Below are 20,179 nucleotides of genomic sequence, written 5' to 3' on the forward strand. Positions count from 1 at the left end.
GAGCCCCCATAACAATTTTAAATAAATAAATATTTTTAAAAGTCTTCCACATTCCAAATGTACCTAATTCAAAGTTGGCCACCTATTGTTGTCACAATAACTTTCATAAATACTTTTTTTGTTTGTTTCCAGTCGTTGAGCCTAAGTACTCTGATGTGGGGTGTGGGCATCTTATCTGCTAGGCTACACCTGTTCTTGATTACTGGATTTACATCATGTTAAATAATTGTTTCCTAAATTTATTTGAAAGAGATATTGTCAGAGACAGAGAGACTGAGGTCTTCTACTGACTGACCACTCCCTGTATGAAAATAACTGGGGCTGGGCTGCTGTGAAGCCAGCGCCTGGGAGTTGCATCCTGGCCTCCTTTGTGAGTGTGCCAGCTTCAGCTGCCTTCCCTGGCTCAGTAGGAGGGAGCTGAATCAGAAGTGGACTAACCGTGTCTTGAACCAACTCCAGATATGGGATGCCAGTCTCACAAGCTGAAGCTTAGTCCCCTACACCACAGTGCTGATTGCCCCCTCCCATTTTACACTTAAATTAAGTATATACACTGACGCAGAACTATTTTTCATAAGAAAGCTTCTTCCTGATAGGATGTGTGTGTGTATTGGGGTCAGGGGAGGGAAAATAGAATATATTTCATTACAATTCTATTATCTTAGGCCCAGCATAGTAGCCTAGTGGCTAAAATCCTCCCCTTGCACTTGCAGGAACCTCATATGGGCACCGGTTCTAATCCCAGCAGTCCCACTTCCCATCCAGCTCCCTGCTTGTGGCCTGGGAAAGCACCAGAGAACGGCCCATGTGTGTGGGAGACCTGGAAGAGACTCCTGGCTCCTGGCTTTGGATCAGCTCAGTTCTGGCTGTGGTGGCCACTTAGGGAGTGAATCATTAGACGGAAGATCTTACTCTCTGTTTCTCCTCCTGTCTGTATATATAACTTTCCCATAAAAATAAATCTTAAAAAAAAAAAGAATTCTAATATCTTCAGGAAGAATTTAAAGAATCAGTGTAATTTTGGGCCAGATTTATACCACTGAAATGTGTGAGCCTTGCCTGCTCTGTGGCGTGATTGTACTCAGTGAGCCCGGAACACAGGCTGGGGATTCCTACTGTCTCGGTCCTGTGGATGTTTTTAGCACAGGGAGCAGCTACTGGACTGACTTTTGAGTCCAGGTCTCATTAAGAAACAGGTGTTGACTATTGACTTCAAACCTTTGGATGTTCATTTTTAATTAATTATTCTTTTTTAGCAATCCAGGTTTAAGCTTTCATCAGTGGATTAAATGAATACTTCTCATCACAGGAATCCACTTTTGGTGTCAAACGTGATTAAAATGTTCCTGTGTTTGAAGTGGAAATTGTTCATAGTAATGGACTACTGTGTGTTGATAATTATTGAAGCTAACAACGGGTTTCAGAAAGATATGACTAATTTTTATGGGACAGGAGCTTGAAAAATATGTTTTTCTCTTTCCTCCGTAATTCAGATCCAAGGCAATCTCATGTTGAGGATGGAATTAATGGCTTCTTTAGCCAGCACGGGACTGAGCAGTTTCATAGACTTGTTCAGTGAGCTGTTTGCCATCTACCCTACCCGTAAGGAAAGCTGCCAAAATTGGAAAGACATGCTTGAATTTTATCATAAATGGAAACCTTACCCTTAAGCTAACACACAGATGTAAGACACTTGTTGTGTCTGATCTATTTTGGTGGCAATTACTTATATAAACTAGATCTTAATCTTAAATCCTAAAGCAAATGAAATTAGTCATCTTTGGGGAAAGATCTCCTTTTTTTCACCTCAAGATTTTTTATTTATTTAGAAGCCTGAAAGGCTGAGCTAGAGCACAAGAGAGATCTTCTGCCCACTGATTTACTCCCCAAAGGCTGCAAAAGCCAGAAGGGGCCTATCTGGAGCCAGGGTGTCTTTGGGATCTCCCAGGTAGTTGACAAGGGCCCAAGCAGTTGGGCCATCGTCTGATGCTTTCCCAGGTGCATTAGCAGGAAGCTGGACGGGAAGTGGAGCAACTAGCTCTCAAACTGCTGCGCCCATTGGGATGCCAACACTTGCAGACAGCAGCTTTGCTCACTGTGCTGCATTGCCAGCCCCCCCATTCTGACTTTAAGAGACAGTGTGTAATTACATTGAGCAAGCTATTAGTGAAACAAGGAAAAGATTCTGGAGATGACTTAATGTTTATAAGAATTGTTTTTAGTTTTGATTGAGGTATTAATACCTCCCTGTTGGAGCAGAGAATCAAAACCAAAATCAGAATAATTTAGAGATTTTTTTAACAGCTCCAAATTGAACTGATAAAGGACTGTGAAATCACCCCTGTTCCGATGCATTGTTATTTGTTCTGGAAGAAGCTAATCTTTTTTTTTTTTTTTTTTAAGATTTTATTCATTTTATTACAGCCAGATATACAGAGAGGAGGAGAGAGAGAGATCTTCCGTCCGATGGTTCACTCCCCAAGTGAGCCGCAACGGGCCGATGCGCCGATCCGAAGCTGGGAACCTGGAACCTCTTCCGGGTCTCCCACGCAGGTGCAGTGTCCCAATGCATTGGGCCGTCCTCAACTGCTTTCCCAGGCCACAAGCAGGGAGCTGGATGGGAAGTGGAGCTGCCGGGATTAGAACCGGCGCCCATATGGGATCCCGGGGCTTTCAAGGCGAGGACTTTAGCTGCTAGGCCATGCCACCGGGCCCGAAGAAGCTAATCTTATTATTTATTTATTTATTTATTTATTAAAGATTTATTTATTTTATTACAAAGTCAGATATACAGAGAGGAGGAGAGACAGAGAGGAAGATCTTCCATCCGATGGTTCACTCTCCAAGCAACGGTCGGTGCACGCCGATCCGAAGCCGGGAACCAGGAACCTCTTCCGGGTCTCCTACGCTGGTGAAGGGTCCCAAAGCCCTGGGCCGTCCTCAACTGCTTTCCCAGGCCACAGGCGGGGAGCTGGATGGGAAGTGGAGCTGCCAGGATTAGAACTGGCGCCCATATGGGATCCCGGTGCGTTCAAGGCGAGGACTTTAGCCGCTAGGCCACGCTGCCGGGCCCTTATTATTTATTTTTAAATATTTATTTATTTACTTGAAAATTAGAGAAACAGAGATCTCCCATTGCTGGTTAATTATTACAAATTCCCACAACAGTCAGGACTGGGCCAGGCCAAAGCCAAGAGTCAGGAAATTCACCCAGGTTTCCCTCATGGGTGGCAGGGGGACCAAATATTTAGGTTATTGGCTGCTGTCTCCCAGTTTAATTAGTAGGAAGCTGACTTGGAAATATCAAGCAGACAACTTGAACCAGCACTTTGATGTGGGATGCAGGCATCCCAAGGGTCAGTTTAACCCAACCTATTATGGAATTTGCCTCATCAGGTACAACGTTAGTAACGAGTTGAATACATTGCCTTGGTTAAGTCTTAGACGTGGAGACTGTTCAGTGTTGAAACTTTGGAAAGGAAAACTTAATAATTAATTTGCTTATTTCCATAGATCTCATTGACTTGCTACTATGTCAGAATTATTCCACGTGAAAGCCACCTCTAATAATTAATCTTTATCTTTTTTATTTCTGGTGTATACTAAAGTGTCAGAGGCCTTAAACCAAAGCCTTTACTTGTATTTTAGGCATCAGATTCCATGATAGTCTTCTGAAGAATTATGACATCAAAGGCTAAACATACTATTGTAAGGTCTGAGTATTAGGTAGAATTATAGTCGTGCAGGTTCTAGACTTTGTTTTGTGCTCCCTGTTCCTAGGTGACTGGTGCTGCAAGGTAGGTAACAAACAAGCAGCTATGTGACATTTATTTGAAAGAGGGAGAGATTTCCCATGCACTGGTTCACTCCCCAAATGGCCCGTAACAGAGCTGCACACGCCAAACCCGGAAGGTAGCGGGGACCCAAATACTTGGTCCATTACTGGGTGCTGTGCGAAATGCACTTTAGTGAGACGCTGGATTGGAGAGCAGAGCCGATGCAGAGATTCAGACTCAGGATTTGGTCCTCGCAAGAGGCATCCTCCACACTGCCCTGACGTGTAAACTAAGGGTCATAGTTGTTGATCTTGCTTTTTCAGGTTGGCCAGTTTGTGATGAGAAACATTTGATTTCACAAAATGAATTGGCTTGAGTTTAGTGTGAAAAAGGAAGCCTGTTGATTGCCTTTAGTGGGGTAGAAACGTTGCCCAAGTAAAATGCAAAAAAAAAAAAAAAAAAAAGGACTCTGAGCTGACGTGATTTTTTTATTTGTTTGCAATATTTAAAAACATCTGCATCTCAACAGTTGAACTTAAATACAGAGACTCGCCAGAACCACAGAACATGTGGATGAACAAAACCAAAAGTATTTAAAGCTTTGATGTTTGCTTATTAACATCAAAGACCTAAATGAAATCCAGAGTAGTTATCTGAATCCAGACTTCTATGTGGGTCTTAGGTTTGAGAACTCCGCACTTACCAATGCTAAGAAGACTTGATGGAATGATTTAAAGATTGCATTGCAACAAGATTTCCCCCCACCAGAATTTCCTAAATTAATTTTTTTCCTGATTCTCTACTTAGTTGAGCTAATTTAAACTTAGGATTCTACCTATCTGCAAGCTTTTTGAAGTTGAGGTTTCATTGCTGGCACTTTGGCACAGCTGGTTAAGCTGCTGTCTGCAGCATCAACAAGCAAGTCCTGGCTGCCCCTCTCCCAGTACAGCTCCTTGCTAATGCACTTGGGAAGACAGTGGTAGATGCCCTTTAAAACAAATCTTTAAAAAAAAAATAATACACGCACACACACAAAGGAAAGCGTATTCATGTGAATATGTATACTTCACAACTTTTAAGAACAATTTTCCAGTTTTTAAAAAAAAATCTTTTTAAGATTCATTTTATTCTATTGTAAAGTCAGATATACAGAGGTGAGAGACAGAGGAGAAGATCATCCATCTAGTTCACTCCCCAAGCGGCCGCAACAGCCAGAGTTCAGCCAATCCGAACCAGGAACCAGGAGCTTTTTTGAGTCTCCCACACGTGTGCAGAGTCCCAAGGTTTTGGGCCATGTGCAACTGCTTTCCCAGGCCATAAGCAGGGAGCTAGATGGGAAGCAGAGCTGCTGGGATTAGAACCGGTGCCCATATGGGATCCCAGCACGAACAAGGCAAAGATTTAGCCACTAAGCTACTGTGCCAGGTCCAAATTTTCTAGTTTTAATTATAAACTTAGAAAAATTTCTAGAAGTAGCACACAGAGGTCCTCTGTGTCCATCACCCAGTTGCTCTCATGGGATCATTAGACTTTTCACGTCATTGACAGGCTTTTTCCACACTCATTAATATGTCTCTTTTGTTTTTAATGATCTCTGCGTCTCTTCAAAGAAAGGGTACCTGTATTGCACCTGACCCTGTAAAGCTTCCAGAATATGAGGTGTCCCATTCCCCAGGTTGCTGTTGTTTGTAGGCTTAGTACATTTGTTTCCATTATCCCTCTTTCCGTTGTGTGCTTTTGAAGGGAAGAGACGATGTCTTACAGCTACCTTTCCAATACGTTCCTTACTATTGATGGTCTTGGTTTTTTTGACATTGTCTTTTTTTTTTTTTCTTTATAGCCTGAAAATGAAATTTCTTCGGACTGCAATCATGTAAGTATGGATTTTCTTTACCAAATATGCTTCGTATAAAGGTTGATAGGTTTGTAAATGCTTTTCTTTTTCTACTGGGAAATGTGCTCCCTTAGCTTCCCTTGACCTTCAGAGGATGACCCACTTTGTTCAAGACCTTGGTACACTGTGCAGATGCCTCTTTGCTGAAGAAACCCTTAATATTTATGTATTTAAACTTAAACTTTTCATCAGTTACAGCTGCTAACTGAAAACAAATCTCTGCTAATTAAGTTACCAACTTCAGAATTCTGTGTCTTAAACTTCTTTTATAGTCAACTCTAACCCAAATAACATGGTAACACATCAAAAGAAGACTGTGGGAATCATATCTATGCAAGTATCAAGTGTTTTGAGGGAAATCTAATAGCACAAAAAAAGTGAATTTTGCCAACATAGGTTGTTATCAGGGAAATAATCTTGAACTGAAAGAGGCATAGCAGACCACCCTCACAGTGTAGTGGGATGATTAGAGGGAGGACCACCATAGCACAAAGGCATTTTGGCTATTTAGAGTAACTGATGTCCTAGATAAGTCAGAGATTTAAAGTAGGAAGTAAAATCCTAAGACCCTAGAAGAAGATATAAAAAAAGAAAAGACTTCCTTAGTAGGAAGAAAATGGCAAGATAATTAAAAGGAAAATTAGTTTCCTGTTTTATACATTTGTTTAGCAAATATAAAAAATATGGTACATGTTCTGTATTAATTATGATAAATTAAGTATTCGGTAGCCTTCGGATCAAAACAAAACAAAATACAGCCATGGACCAAATGCTGCCCACTATCTATTTTTGTATATAATATCTTACTGGAGCAGTGACATGAATTTCTGTATTTTCTGTGGCTTCATTTCCACACCAGGATGTAATGTTGGATTGTTAGAACAATGCTACAGATTTCCTACAAACCTAAAATATTTCTGATCCGTTTTGGTTCTTGGTAGTTTATTGTCTATAGGTGGAGGAATACGAATAAGAAAATTTTCTTTATACAGTAGTCACCTTTAGTGCTATACATACATGCTTTTATTTGACATTTTGTTTCTAGATATTTATGTATAGTTAAGAAAGTCGATAGGCTTATGTCTAATAAAGGACATTTGTTGTGGTATTATTAATAAAGTATAAGACTGGCGGGGATGGAATCCAGACCTTTAGTGAGTAGAATCTGACAAAGGAGAAGGCCAGGGGAAAAATTACACTTGATCTTAGCCAAAAAGCCGAGAAGCGATGGAAAAACTTACTTGTACCTTAAAACCTTTAAACTGCGGGGAGCAGGAAGGATAGGATTCTGAAAAATTGAAGACAAATAGGGCACAGCAACAGAGAGAATTGGTATAATATCTGTAAGAAGTAATTGGAAATAGCTTTGTGGTGCAGTTACGTAAGCCACCACTAATGACAATGGCATCTCTTATTGGAGTGCCAGTTTTGAGTCTTGGCTACCCCGCTTCTAACACAGCCTCCTGATAATGTACCTAGGAGGGCAGCAGCAGATGGGTCCCTGCCGCAACATGGGAGCCCAGGATAAGAGTTCCCGAATCTTGGTTTCAGGCTAGCCCAGCCCTGTCTGATGTCAACCATTTGGGGAATGAACTGACAGGTGGAAAATATTCTTGTGTGTGTGTTTGTCAGTGTTTGTGTCTTCCCTACTCTCTTGCTGTCTCATACACACACGCACACACTGTGGTTTCTATGGGGTATGAAGCCTGTAAGCCAAGGCACATTCTTCCCATGCTTGCTCTGTCTCACACATTCACACATGCACACACAAACACATACACAGTGGTTTCCATGGGCTGTGAAACCTCTAAGCTTCCCATACTCGCCCTCGCTCTCACTCTCTCCTCCCCCCTCTTTCTCCTCCCCCCCACATTTCCATGGTGCTTGAGGCCTCTGAGCGGAGGCATGTCCTTCCCTTGCTCATTGAGTCTTGCCTTCTCCTTCTGGAGTGTGACCTGAGGGCAGAGTGCCTTCAGATGATTCCCTCTTTACAGCGGCTGTTGACCCTACCTTCCCGGCAGGCAGTGTGTGGTTCCTGTCTTTCTGGCCCAGATTTTTCCACAGTGCTTGAGAATGTGACTGGGATTCCACCTTTCTACTCCATCTAGGAGTCAGTCATTCTACACTAGTCATTCTCACAAGGGACTGAGCCATTATCCCCTTGTATCTCAAGGGCTATAGGATAGGTTTGGGTCCTTTCCCTCTGAAGATAAACATACTGCCTGCTTAGACCAGGCTCAGACCAGTTTAGGGGGCCAGGGCCAGTCTAGGTTGACAGCTCATTATATGCAGATTGTAACATATTAGCACAGCTGCCAAAGCAGGAGACATCGACTATGTAAGTGTTAAGAAGGAACATCAGCTAGATTCTAAATCTTCCACTACTTCTAGAGAAACCATGAATATTCCTCTCTTGTTAGAATATAAATGGTCTCTTTCAGTGGCCCGTATAAAGTTAATCATGGTTTGAAGACAGGGCACTGCCCGCGCCGGGAGCCTGCTCTCTACGGAGTGCGTACTTCGGCTTTTTCAGTGAAACACTTGTGGTTTCTCTGCTTGCTTTCTGTACCCCTGAATTGTGTCTTGAGGTAAAACCATAACAGTTGCTCTCTGATGCTGCCTGTTGTCTCCTTGCTAACCTCACTGAAGGCACAGCAGCCTCCATGCTGATCCTGACTTGGGGGTTTTGCCTTTGCTGTTCTTTCTGCCTGGAACATTCACTTTGAGAACAAAGGGGAGACAGAGGAATCTTGCATGTGCTGGCTCACTCCCCTAATGGCTGAAATGGCTAGTGCTGGGCCAGGCTGAAGTCAGGAAGCAGTAGCTTCATTTGGGTCTCCTGTGTGTGCTGGGATCCTAGACACTTGGCCATCTTCTGCTGCTTTTCTCAGGCCACTTGCAGGGAGCTAAATCAGAAGTGGAGCAACCAGGACCAGAACCAAAGGTAGCTTTACCCACTCTATCTCTGTGCTGACCCCAGTATGTATTTTCCTTGTCCCTTCTTCGTTTAGGGACAATAGCACTCTTCCCCCATCCCCAACTCTACCTTGAGAGTTTCAGTTCCATTTAACCTTCTTATCTATCTGTGTCTCCCGTCCCGCGGAAGAAATCACCCGATACTGGAGAGCGTTTCAGAGGCACTTTTATTCCAACCTTCAGTTCCCTCTTTGGGGCAGAAGCCCCTGGCTTATATATCCCTCCTATCCGTTAAATCCGTTACCCAGAAGCCTTCAGTTAAGTCAGTTAATTCCGCTGTTTCCTTTACACAGAGAACCTCCTCACCCCTCCCCCAAGGCCCCTGGCTTATCCAATCAGCTTACACGCCTGAGGCAAGCAGTAAAGGGCCAATCACAGGGCACTTCCTGAAACCTGTCTCCAAGAGGAAGTAGGGTCCAGGCGCCATCTTAGGGCAGGGCATTGTCAGTGCTCCCAACACTTATCATCTGCATTTAATTATCTTTTCCTCCTTGGAAAAATGTAAGCTCAAGCTGCTTGAGTGGAAGAATTTTGGCCTCAGGGCGGTGTTTGGCACTGTGGGTTGAGACGTTGCCTGCAGTGGTTGCATTTGGTGGTTTAGTCCAGGTTGATGCACTTCTGATCCAGTTCCCTGCTAACACACTTGGCAAAGCTGTTGAGGATGAGCCAAGTGCTTAGGCCTCTGTCACTCTTAGGAAAGACCTAAGTGGAGTTCCAGGCTTCAACCTGACCTACCTTTGGCTGTTGTGTGTATTTGGAGAAGTGAACCAGAACATAAGAGATCGCTTTTTGTCTCTTTTTTAGTTTTTGCATCGCTCTTTCAAATAATTTTTTTAGAAATTTAAAAAGAATAGGGCCCGGTGCAGTAGCCTACTCTATCCTTGTGTGTGCCAGGATCCAATATGGGCACCGGTTCATGTCCAGGCTGTTACACTTCCCTTCTAGCTCGCTGCATGTGGCCTGGAAGGTCAGTGGAGGACAGCCAAAAGCCTTGGGACCTGCATCTGTGTGGGAGACCTAGGGGAAGTTCCTGGCTCCTGGCTTTGGATTGGTTCAGCTCTGGCCTCTGCAGCCACTTGTGGAGTGAACCAGCGGATGAAGGATTTTTCTGTCTCTCCTTCTTTCTGTAGATCTGATTTCCCAATATGAATAAATAAATAAATCCTTAAAAAAATTTAAGAGAGATACTGTCTTGGCACAAAATATTTTGAGATTTAATAAGTTAGTAGACAATTGGGTATTAGAAAAAATAGCTGTCGAGATTTCAAGTTTGTTTTCCACCAGATAAATTTTACCATCTAATTCCATTTTCTATTAACTTGTTGGAGTATCCTTGATAATGTAAGTATTTTATGTGACTCAAATTATTCAGCCCTTTTTTTAAAAACAATATATAGTATAATACCATATCATGATTAAATAGTTTTTGCCAGCACTATGATCAGTAGGAAGGGTATAAACCTTCATGTCTCATCTTCTAAATTAGAAGATGTTATAACTTGAAAATTTGGAGGTAATTACCCTAAGAAAAAGCAAAAGGAACTTAATGTTTGCCTCTAGATAGTATGTAGGACTTTGGAAAGGAACTTGGCAGTGAGTTAGTCTTTTTATTTATTTATTTTTTTAGTTTATGTATTTTCCTTGAAAGTTGAAGTTGTGGGCCCAGCAGCGTGGCCTAGCAGCTAAAGTCCTCGCCTTGAAAGCCCCGGGATCCCATATGGGCGCCGGTTCTAATCCCGGCAGCTCCACTTCCCATCTAGCTCCCTGCTTGTGGCCTGGGAAAGCAGTCGAGGACGGCCCAATGCATTGGGACCCTGCACCCACGTGGGAGACCTGGAAGAGGTTCCAGGTTCCTGGCATCAGATCGGCGCGCACTGGCCCGTTGCGGCTCACTTGGGGAGTGAACCGTCAGACGGAGGATCTTCCTCTCTGTCTCTCCTCCTCTCTGTATATCTGACTTTGTAATAAAAATAAATCTAAAAAAAAAAAAAGTTGAAGTTGCATAGAGAGGGAGACAGAGAGGTCTTCCATTCTCTGATACATTCACCAGATGGGCCGCAACACTGGGAGCTGACCCGATCTGGAGGCAGAGGCCCCAGGACTTGAACTGTCCTCTGCTGCTTTCCCAGGCCAGAAGCAGGAAGCTGGGTCAGAAGTAGAAACTGCGCTCTTGCAGGATGCTGGTGTCTCCAGGTGGATGCTTAGTCTACTACACCACCGCACCAACCTGTTTTGATTTTTTTTTTAAAGTCCAAAAAAGAGTGGCTAAAGAAACTGTGGTACATCTACTCCTTGGAATATTATTCAGCTATTAAGAAGAATGAAATTATACTATTTACAACCAGGTAGTCCCAACTAGAGACCATTATGCTCAGTGGAATGAGTCAATCACAAAATAACAAATACCATATTCTTTCTTATATAAGGAAACCAACATGAAAAGTGTAACTTCAGTAATCCAATCCATACTGTTTTTTGTTTGTTTGCTGTTTTGGCTATATCCCATGTATTTTGATGTTCTTTGTTTCAGTTTGGTTTATTCCAAATAATTTCCTTTCTCTTGTCGAATTCATCTCTGGCTCATGTATTATACAGTAGCATAATTTTACCCAAGAGACTTTCGTGTTTCCTTTTTGTCACTTATGTGTTAGTTACTCAGTGGTGCTTTTTTTCATGGTGCTGTAATTTGTTGTTGTTGTTGTGGCTATTCTAACTCATATCAGTTGTTGACCTTGTTTCATGGCTTCTCAATTATGCAAATGTATAGTGATGGAGTACTGGGGTCTATCATATACAGATGTGGGGAATAATGGAACATGCATCCCTGCGTTCAGATGAAAGATGGATTCCCAATGAAACTGGTGGACACGTGTGGACAATGGGATGCTGGACTGGCTGACATTGTCTGTACCAACAGTGTCAGGGTACACTTAAATAGGAGACTGACAGAATTATGATTCCTTATGAAAGACTACACTATTGTAGTAAAATGGGGAAAATCTGTCAGGGGGGTGGGTGTTTGGAGGGGAATCCCAGCCTATATGAAATTGTACCATGTAATTCAAAATTCAAAATAAAAATATATTTTAAATTTTTTTTTTTAAAGTTTAATTACTCATTTTTATTGTTTGAAAGAGCAACAGGGAAAGATTTTTTTCATCACTGCTTTACTCCTCAAATTCCCGCATCAGGCAGAGCTGGGCCAGGCTGGGCTGAGTTGAGCTGAAACAAGAGCCAGGAACTCCATCCTATACAAGAACTCGACTGTTAGATCCATCATTTACTGCCTGCCAGGTTCAATAGCAGGAAACTGGATCAGATGTGAAAGCTGGATTCTGGCCAACAGTTTTTATTTAAAATTAATTAAGGGTGAATGGAAGAAGAAATAATAAGCTGTTGGCTATACGTTCAAAGAGTTTGGCTGTAAAGGTAGAACTTTCCTCTACTCCTCAACCCACCTTAGTCTTATAGTTACAACATTCTGTGTATCTCAAATATATCCCATTTTCTCTTGCCTCATACATAACTCATCTAATACCCTCCCTCAGTCTTTTTTTTTATTTAGCTTCCCTCAAGCTTGAAACCAACTGTAATCAGATTGATCTATTGCCTTCAGTGTTTAAAATTAAGCATTTGCTTACTGTTTCCTTGAATATAATTTATAGAGCTGGCGTTTAGCCTCGTGGGTAAGATTCCTGAATCCCACATTGGAATACCTGGGTTTAATTTCCAGCTCTGGCTCCTGAATATCTTTCTGCAAATGTAGATCATGGGAGGAAGCAGTGGTATTTCAAATATTGGGGTTCCTGCCCCCCCTTCATTTGGGAGAACCTGTATTGCATTTGTGGCTCCCAGCACTGCAGCCTGTTTGAGCATTTGAAGAGTAAACCAGCAAATGAGGGAGCACTCTCACTCTGTCTGCCCCAACTCGCACACCTACCTGCTTCATTCTCTCAAATAGATAAAGGCCATAAGATAGATTAATGGTTTCCAGAGGATAGGGACAGAGAGGATAAAGAAGGATACAGTGGGTTTAATGTTTCTGTTTCGAAGAAAGCGAAAATGTTCTAGAATTAGAAAATGGTGGCAGTTACACAAGCTTATGAAAATAAAACAATACTGAATTGTGCATTAGAAGGCCTCACTGTGTTACTTCTTTTTAAAAGAATTAACTGATTTCATGCCCGCAGCGTGGCCTAGCGGCTAAAGTCCTCGCCTTGAAAACCCCGGGATCCCATATGGGCGCTGGTTCTAATCCCGGCAGCTCCACTTCCCATCCAACTCCCTGCTTGTGGCCTGGGAAAGCAGTCGAGGACGGCCCAATGCATTGGGACCCTGCACCCACGTGGGAGACCCGGAAGAGGTTCCAGGTTCCCGGCATCGGATCGGCGCAGCACCGGCCCGTTGCGGCTCACTTGGGGAGTGAATCATCAGACGGAAGCTCTTCCTCTCTGTCTCTCCTCCTCTGTGTATATCTGGCTGTAATAAAAATGAATAAATCTTTAAAAAAAAAATTAACTGATTTCTTTTTATTGAAAAGGCAGATTTACAAGAGAGTAGAGGCAAAGATCTTTCATTGCTGCTTCACTCCCCAAATGGCCGCAGTTGCTGGAGTTGAGCCAATCCAAAGCCAAGAGCCAGGAGTTTCTTCCACGTCTTCCATGTGGGTGCAAGTGTCCCAAGGCTTTGAGTCATCCTCTTCTGCTTTGCCCAGGCAGGGGGTTGGAACGGAAGTGGAGCAGCTGGGACACAAACTGGCACCCACATAAGATGTTGGCACCTGAAGGTGGAGGATTAGCTGTTTGAGCTATCACATCAGCTCCTTCTCAGCACTCACCCAAAGTTGACTGCTGTATCTGTGTCACTCCTAATGCACTTTACAAGTGCCTCTCTTCTAACAGGGTTATCTGGCATGTCACCAGCTGATTGTCCCGGCACAGACTTCCCCATTACTAGCTTAAGTTCAGCAGCGGCCTTCAGGTTTCACTGATGAGTGGTGCCTGTCCAACCCCAGCCCAGAGCCCTTCTCCCCTGCACTGCTAGGCCACCTGGTGGAGTGTTTGCTACTGCCTGCCTCTTGTCACAGCTGCTCCCCAGTCTCTTGCCTTCTACTTCTGCTTCTTCCTCCAGTTGCTAACACTTCTGGAACATAGTCATCTGTTGTTCACCTCAGTCTTACCCAACAGCCGGTGGTGCTCCCCAGATCTGGCTCCACGCAGTGCATGGCAATGGGTACCCAGCACATGTTGACAGGTCCAGTGAGTGGTCGGTGGTGGTCCTTGGGGAATCGCAGTCAGAGAGAAAGGACCAGGAACGATATCTTCAGGATTCTGCATCGTACACAGCTCTGCTCTGCCTTTCCATCTCAGCAGTTCTAAGGCTCGTTTGTGTTGCTTCTCAGAAATCAAACTGCAATTGACGCTATAAAGATAAAAGCAATGCTCAGCCCTCACCTGAGTGAAATAAGGCTTTTGGTAGTTTTTGGTTTAACAAATGCTAGAACACGTGTGTAAAGTGCAACTTATGGTATACATGTCAAGGTTTAAGAGGTAAGATAGATGCTAGCTGGAAACTAGCTGCTGGGAATTCACCTTCCTAAAACTGATTTGTGAAAGCACTGAAATGTGAAATCAGGGGCTGAACCCAGCACAGCTGAGCTTCTGGAGTAGACTTTTTGGTTTCAGTACAATTTTTCGTCGCCAGCCCATTTAGAGTTCTCTCTGAGAGGGTGGGCATCGGGCACAGTAGTTAAGATGAGGTTTCACACTTGCGTCCCACATCACAGCACTTGCGTTTGAGTGCTGGCTCTGCACTCAGTTGTAGCTAATGCTCTGCCCCGGGGAAGCAGATGATGCCTCGAGTACTTGGGCGCCTGCTATCTACAAGAGCCCCAGATTCTGTTCCAAGTTCCTGGCTTTGGTTTGGCACAGCCCAGGCTATTGCAGGCAGCTGGGGAGTGAGCCAATACATGAAAGGTTTCTCTCCCTCTGTCTCTCCATGTTTTATGTAAATAACAAATGTATAATTTTGGGAGGGAAACCTTACCAAGGGATTTTTAATTCTTATTTTATTTTTTAAATGATTTTAAGGCACATCTTAAAAAATTGTCCCTAAGAAAAAGTGCATGTCTGAATAGTAATGTTTTAACTTTGCCTGAAGATATATTTTCTTTTATCTGTGAATACAGTTGTGTTTTATCTTTCTGCTCATTTACCTTCCAGGGACAAAGTATTATCAGATTCAGTATGATAAACTTGTCATTTGCAGTAAGCATTGATAAATTTCATACTGCTCTAACAGAATTTTCTCCCCTTTGTTCTGTTTTTCTCTTACACCAGCTGTTGTGGAATTACAAGCTGAACCTAACTACAGATCCCAAGTTCGAGTCTGTGGCCAGAGAAGTTTGCAAGTCCACCATATCTGAGGTGCGCTCTAGGGAGTGTTCTGGGGCTTAAGTAAGCAAGGAGAGGGAATTGCAGTCATTAAGAGAGGAGTGACTCATCTTGCTTGTCTGAGGATTCACATCTGTCTCAGTGAAGAGCTAGACGCAGGGTGTAATTAGACTTCTTTTTGTTAGCCTCCACTTACACTTGGAAGAGGATGCTGCTGACTGAGACAGTTGGTGATCAGGCTGCTGTGGGTCCTAGGCAGCAAGTGTGCTGCTCATGCACGCTTCCCAGTCACCAGGTCCGAGGCTTGGGGCCCAGGGGCTTGGGAACAGTGCTCAGTGTCCTGGCTAGGCAGTGGGGTCCACTGAACCCCAGCAGTGTGCGCTTCAGGTAATAGGAATTTGTGATCAAAAAGGGTAAGAATATGATTATCTGTGTTGCTATAAATTGATAGAATAGAGACTGACAAATAGCGAAAATTTTAGCTCTACAGATGGTAATAGGGGAAATTTTGAATTACTTATCAAGGGTTTAGTGTAAAAACAAATGACGTTAATGAACACTGGTCCTTCACATTTCGTTTTTGTGTTTGGAGAGTGTTTTTTGAATTGGGAAAAGGAATTCCAGAAAGCCAGAGATTCCTGCCTAGTTGAAGGATGAGATTCACCAAGAGAACAGTTAAGTTTCTACCACAAAGTTACACTGAAAAGACTCCTAGCATGTTACTGTGTCTTCAGCCTACCCTGCTGACTGACTGTCAGGGTCACTTCCTCCAGAGTTCAGTCAGGAAGACTGCCGCCCGCCCTTGGCCTAGCCCTCAGCCTGTATTCTTCACTGCCCTTGTCTTGGGGTCATGTGAGATGAGTCTTCCTCAAACCTCCACATGCTAGCTCAGATGTGCTTTAATCTCTAAAGCAGTTACCCTTTCTGTTTATGTGGGAACTGTGAATCGAGTATGTGCTTGAATAGCTGACCTTTAGCTGCTGGCATTAGCATAATACATCTCAGACTCCCTCGGCTCTCTGCTACCTGTATGACTCTAAGCCTCCAACTTGAAAGTATCAAGGGCAGTGATGTTTGCTTAGTAATAAAAAGAAACACCAACAAACGACCCTAGGCTTGAACTTGAAATATTTGTCTACTCCCACTGTATTATGGAACTGTCCAATTATGAATACGTTTTCTTTAAGGCACGTCCCGTCAGTACCCATTCATGCAGACATACCTGCGTTTTGCTCCGTTTTGTTTCAGTGTTAAATGCATACCGATTTGAATTCCGTGTGGAAATTGGTTCAGGGTATTTATGTTTTCACCAGATGGATTTCACTCTGCATTCAGTTACTGCCGTATGAAGTGGATGCGCTGGTGGTCCGCAGGGGTCTCTTGAGGTCTTGCAGTTGTGTAAAAGACAGAGGTGGCAAGGGTGATTTTCGTTTCTACGGGGATATGATGGTGGGGCCAGGCAAACCAACTATCAGAACAACAAAGTTACCAGCAAATCATTTTGTCCAAAATCTTCCTCCTATCTTCTGTTTAACTTTTTGTTTTTTTTTTTTTAAAGATTTTTATTTTTATTACAAAGCCAGATATACAGAGAGGAGGAGAGACAGAGAGGAAAATCTTCCGTCCGATGATTCACTCCCCAAGTGAGCCGCAACAGGCCAATGCGCGCCGATCCGATGCCGGGAACCTGGAACCTCTTCCGGGTCTCCCACGTGGGTGCAGGGTCCCAAAGCCCTGGGCCATCCTCGACTGCTTTCCCAGGCCACAAGCAGGGAGCTGGCTGGGAAGTGGAGCTGCCGGGATTAGAACCGGCACCCATATGGGATCCCGGGGCTTTCAAGGTGAGGACTTTAGCCGCTAAGCCACGCCGCTGGCCCCTGTTTAACTTTTTGAATCATACTTAGAGCTGGGAGATTAGCATCCAGAAGGGTTGTTTGCAAACCACAGACCAAACTGATTGTCTCTTGGGAACTGGGCTGAGTACCACCTGCATGTCAAGACATGACGCGTAGCGTGACTGCAGCGTTTCCCATGTCACTTGGCGTGTCTGGTCTCCAGCCACGTCACACTCCAATTCTTAAGATGTGTCAGTGGTTTAATGCTGTCTCTGTTGTTGGTCTTAGAAGTTTAACAAGACAGAAGAAAACATGCTGTTCCTCAGGAGGAGGAAAGACCCTGATTGCCAATTCACAGGCGACACTTGTTAGTGGTGACCTGAAACATACATAGGAACTGTGTTGCTGTTTCACTGGAATCCAAGTGACTGAAGCTAAACTGTCCTTGCACTTTCTTAGTGGGAGCTCTCATTCAGAAAGCTTTTTTTTTTTCCCCTTAGAGTTGTGAGTTTTTCAATATTAGGGAATGAAACCTTTTCTACCACAGTCAGTTTTTAAACCCAGGTATCTGCCCCCAGTCCTATTTTTCATAACAGGGTTTTTTCCATCTAGGTTGCTCCTCCTCTTTTACTTTGGAAATTGTTTTGCTCATTCTGTTCCTAGAAATACATTCATGACACCCCCCACATTAAGCGTCTCTCTCACACACACACGCGCACACACATGCACACACACAAAACCTGAAGGGTAAACTGGAAAAGTTGGTTTAACCTTTACTCTCTGATGATCAGTGTGCAACTGCTTACTTGAGTTCCAAAATCATTTTCGTTTTTGTTTTTTTAAGATTTTTTTTTTATTGCAAAGTCAGATATACAGAGAGGAGGAGAGAGAAAGATCTTCTGTCTGCTGATTCACTCCCCAAGTGGCCACAACAGCCAGAGCTGCACCTATCCGAAGCCAGGAGCTAAGAGCCTCTTCTGAGTTCCTCGCACAGTTGCAGGGTCCCAAGGCTTTGGGCCGTCCTCGACTGCTTTCCCAGGCCACAAGCAGGGAGCTGGATGGGAAGCAGGGGGCTGAGATTAGAACCAGAGCCCATATGGATCCCGGCACTTGCAAGGTGTGGACCCTAGCTGCTGGGCTACTGCACCAGGCCCCACTATTGGTTTCAAAAAGTCGGTGAAACACTCCCTTTGGGTTTATCATAAAAATAAATATTATGTTGATTTTAAAAATTTATTTGTTTTTTTGAGAAGACAGGTTTACAGAGAGAAGGAGAGATACAGAGAGATCTTCCATCCACTGGTTTACTCCCTAAGTGGCTACAACAGCCAGAGCTGAACCAGTCTGAAGCCAGAAGCCAGGAACTTTTTCCAAGTGTCCCATGCATGCGCAGGGTCCCAAGGCTTTGGGCTGTCTTCTACTACTTTCCCAGCCACAAGCATGGAGCTGGATGGGAAGCAGGGCTACTGGAATTAGAACTGGCACCCACATGGTATCCTGACACTTGCAAGGCAAGGATTTCATCTTGAGGCTATTGTGCCGGGCCAGATATTTGTTTGTCTATATCCTCTTAGAAAAATGCCACTTCTGGGCCTGGCACGGTAGCTTAGTGGCTAAAGTCCTCCTTGAAAGTGCCGGGATCCCATATGGGCGCCGGTTCTAATCCCAGCAGCTCCACTTCCCATCCAGCTCCTTGCTGTGGCCTGGGAAAGCAGTCGAGGATGGCCCAATGCATTGGGACCCTGCACTCTCATGGGAGACCTGGAGGAAATTCCCGGCTCCTGGCTTTGGATCAGAGCAACACCGGCCATTGCAGTCACTTGGGGGGTGAATTATCACACCGAAGATCTTCCTCTCTGTCTCTCCTCCTCTGTATATATCTGATTTTACAATAAAAATAAATCTTAAAAAAAAAGCCACTTCTGGGCCTGGCGGTGTGGCCTAGCAGCTAAAGTCCTCGCCTTGAACGCCCCGGGATCTCATATGGGCGCCGGTTCTAATCCCGGAAGCTCCACTTCCCATCCAGCTCCCTGCTTGTGGCCTGGGAAAGCAGTCGAGGATGGCCCAGGGCTTTGGGACCCTGCACCCACGTGGGAGACCCGGAAGAGGTTCCTGGTTCCCGGCATCGGATCGGCACACACCGGCCATTGCGGCTCACTTGGGGAGTGAATCATCGGATGGAAGATCTTCCTCTCTGTCTCTCCTCCTCCCTGTATATCTGACTTTGTAATGAAATAAATAAATCTTAAAAAAAAAAGAGCAAAGTAACAAAATGAAGATAAAGATTAAATATTTGAAATAAATTTGCAAAAAAAAAAGTGTTTAGAAATACATATTTTTTTTTAAAAGATTTTTTTATTGTTATTGGAAAGCCGGACATACAGAGAGGAGGAGAGACAGAGAGGAAGATCTTCCGTCCGATGATTCACTCCCCAAGTGACTGCAACGGCCGGTGTGTGCCGATCCGATGCCGGGAACCAGGAACCTCTTCCGGGTCTCCCACACGGGTGCAGGGTCCCAAAGCCCTGGGCCATCCTCGACTGCTTTCCCAGGCCACAAGCAGGGAGCTGGATGGGAAGTGGAGCTGCCGGGACCAAAACTGGCACCCACATGGGATCCCGGGGCGTTCAAGGCGAGGACTTTAGCTGCTAGGCCATGCCGCCGGGCCCTCTGAACACTTTTTTGTGTCCCAAATGAGAAGATCGAGAGGACAACATGTGTGCATGGGTTTCTAAGACTCTGACTAAAGCTATAGATATTAACTCTGTGTAAAAGAGCCACTTTGTTTTGAGCAGATTAAAGAATGCGCCGATGAGCCCGTTGGGAAGGGGTACCTGGTCTCCTGCCTTGTGGATCACCGTGGTAACATCACTGAGTACCAGTGTCACCAGTACATCACCAAGATGACGGCCATCATCTTCAGCGACTACCGCCTAATCTGTGGCTTCATGGATGACTGCAAAAATGACATCAACATTCTGAAATGCGGCAGCATTCGGCTCGGGGAAAAGGTAACCCATGGCATTGACTTCCCCCCGGAGAATTTAGGAGCGTGGGGGATTAGAAGGCTTTGTATGCCTTGGCGAGGGAGCGTTTAGATCACAGGTAACCTTAAAGTTGAAATAATTTGAAAGTTGAAAGAATTTTGACCATATAGGCTGAGCTGATTGGCCTGGGAACCCATTTTGTGTGTTTCTAACAAAATGTCTTGATATGGCATGGAGCAGCATCTGCCAAGAATTGGGTTTGTTACCTTCACAGCCTTGGTCCAGTCACCAAAAAGGAGCAGCCCTTCTGCTTTTATTT

At 44.1% G+C, this 20,179-nt stretch overlaps 1 protein-coding gene across 1 annotated transcript in view; it reads left to right on the forward strand.

The window, feature by feature from the left end:
- The window catches only part of GLG1 (golgi glycoprotein 1), a 90,822-nt gene that overhangs the window by 38,853 nt on the left and 31,790 nt on the right, over positions 1–20,179 (forward strand). The window contains exons 2-4 of the mRNA XM_004584027.2: positions 5,617–5,649; positions 14,985–15,071; positions 19,669–19,884. Coding sequence (XP_004584084.2) covers positions 5,617–5,649; positions 14,985–15,071; positions 19,669–19,884 — 336 coding nt within the window. The remainder of the gene's footprint in view (positions 1–5,616; positions 5,650–14,984; positions 15,072–19,668; positions 19,885–20,179) is intronic.

This window comes from Ochotona princeps, chromosome 16 (genome assembly GCF_030435755.1).
Source record: "Ochotona princeps isolate mOchPri1 chromosome 16, mOchPri1.hap1, whole genome shotgun sequence".
NCBI classification, from domain to species: Eukaryota; Metazoa; Chordata; class Mammalia; order Lagomorpha; family Ochotonidae; genus Ochotona; species Ochotona princeps.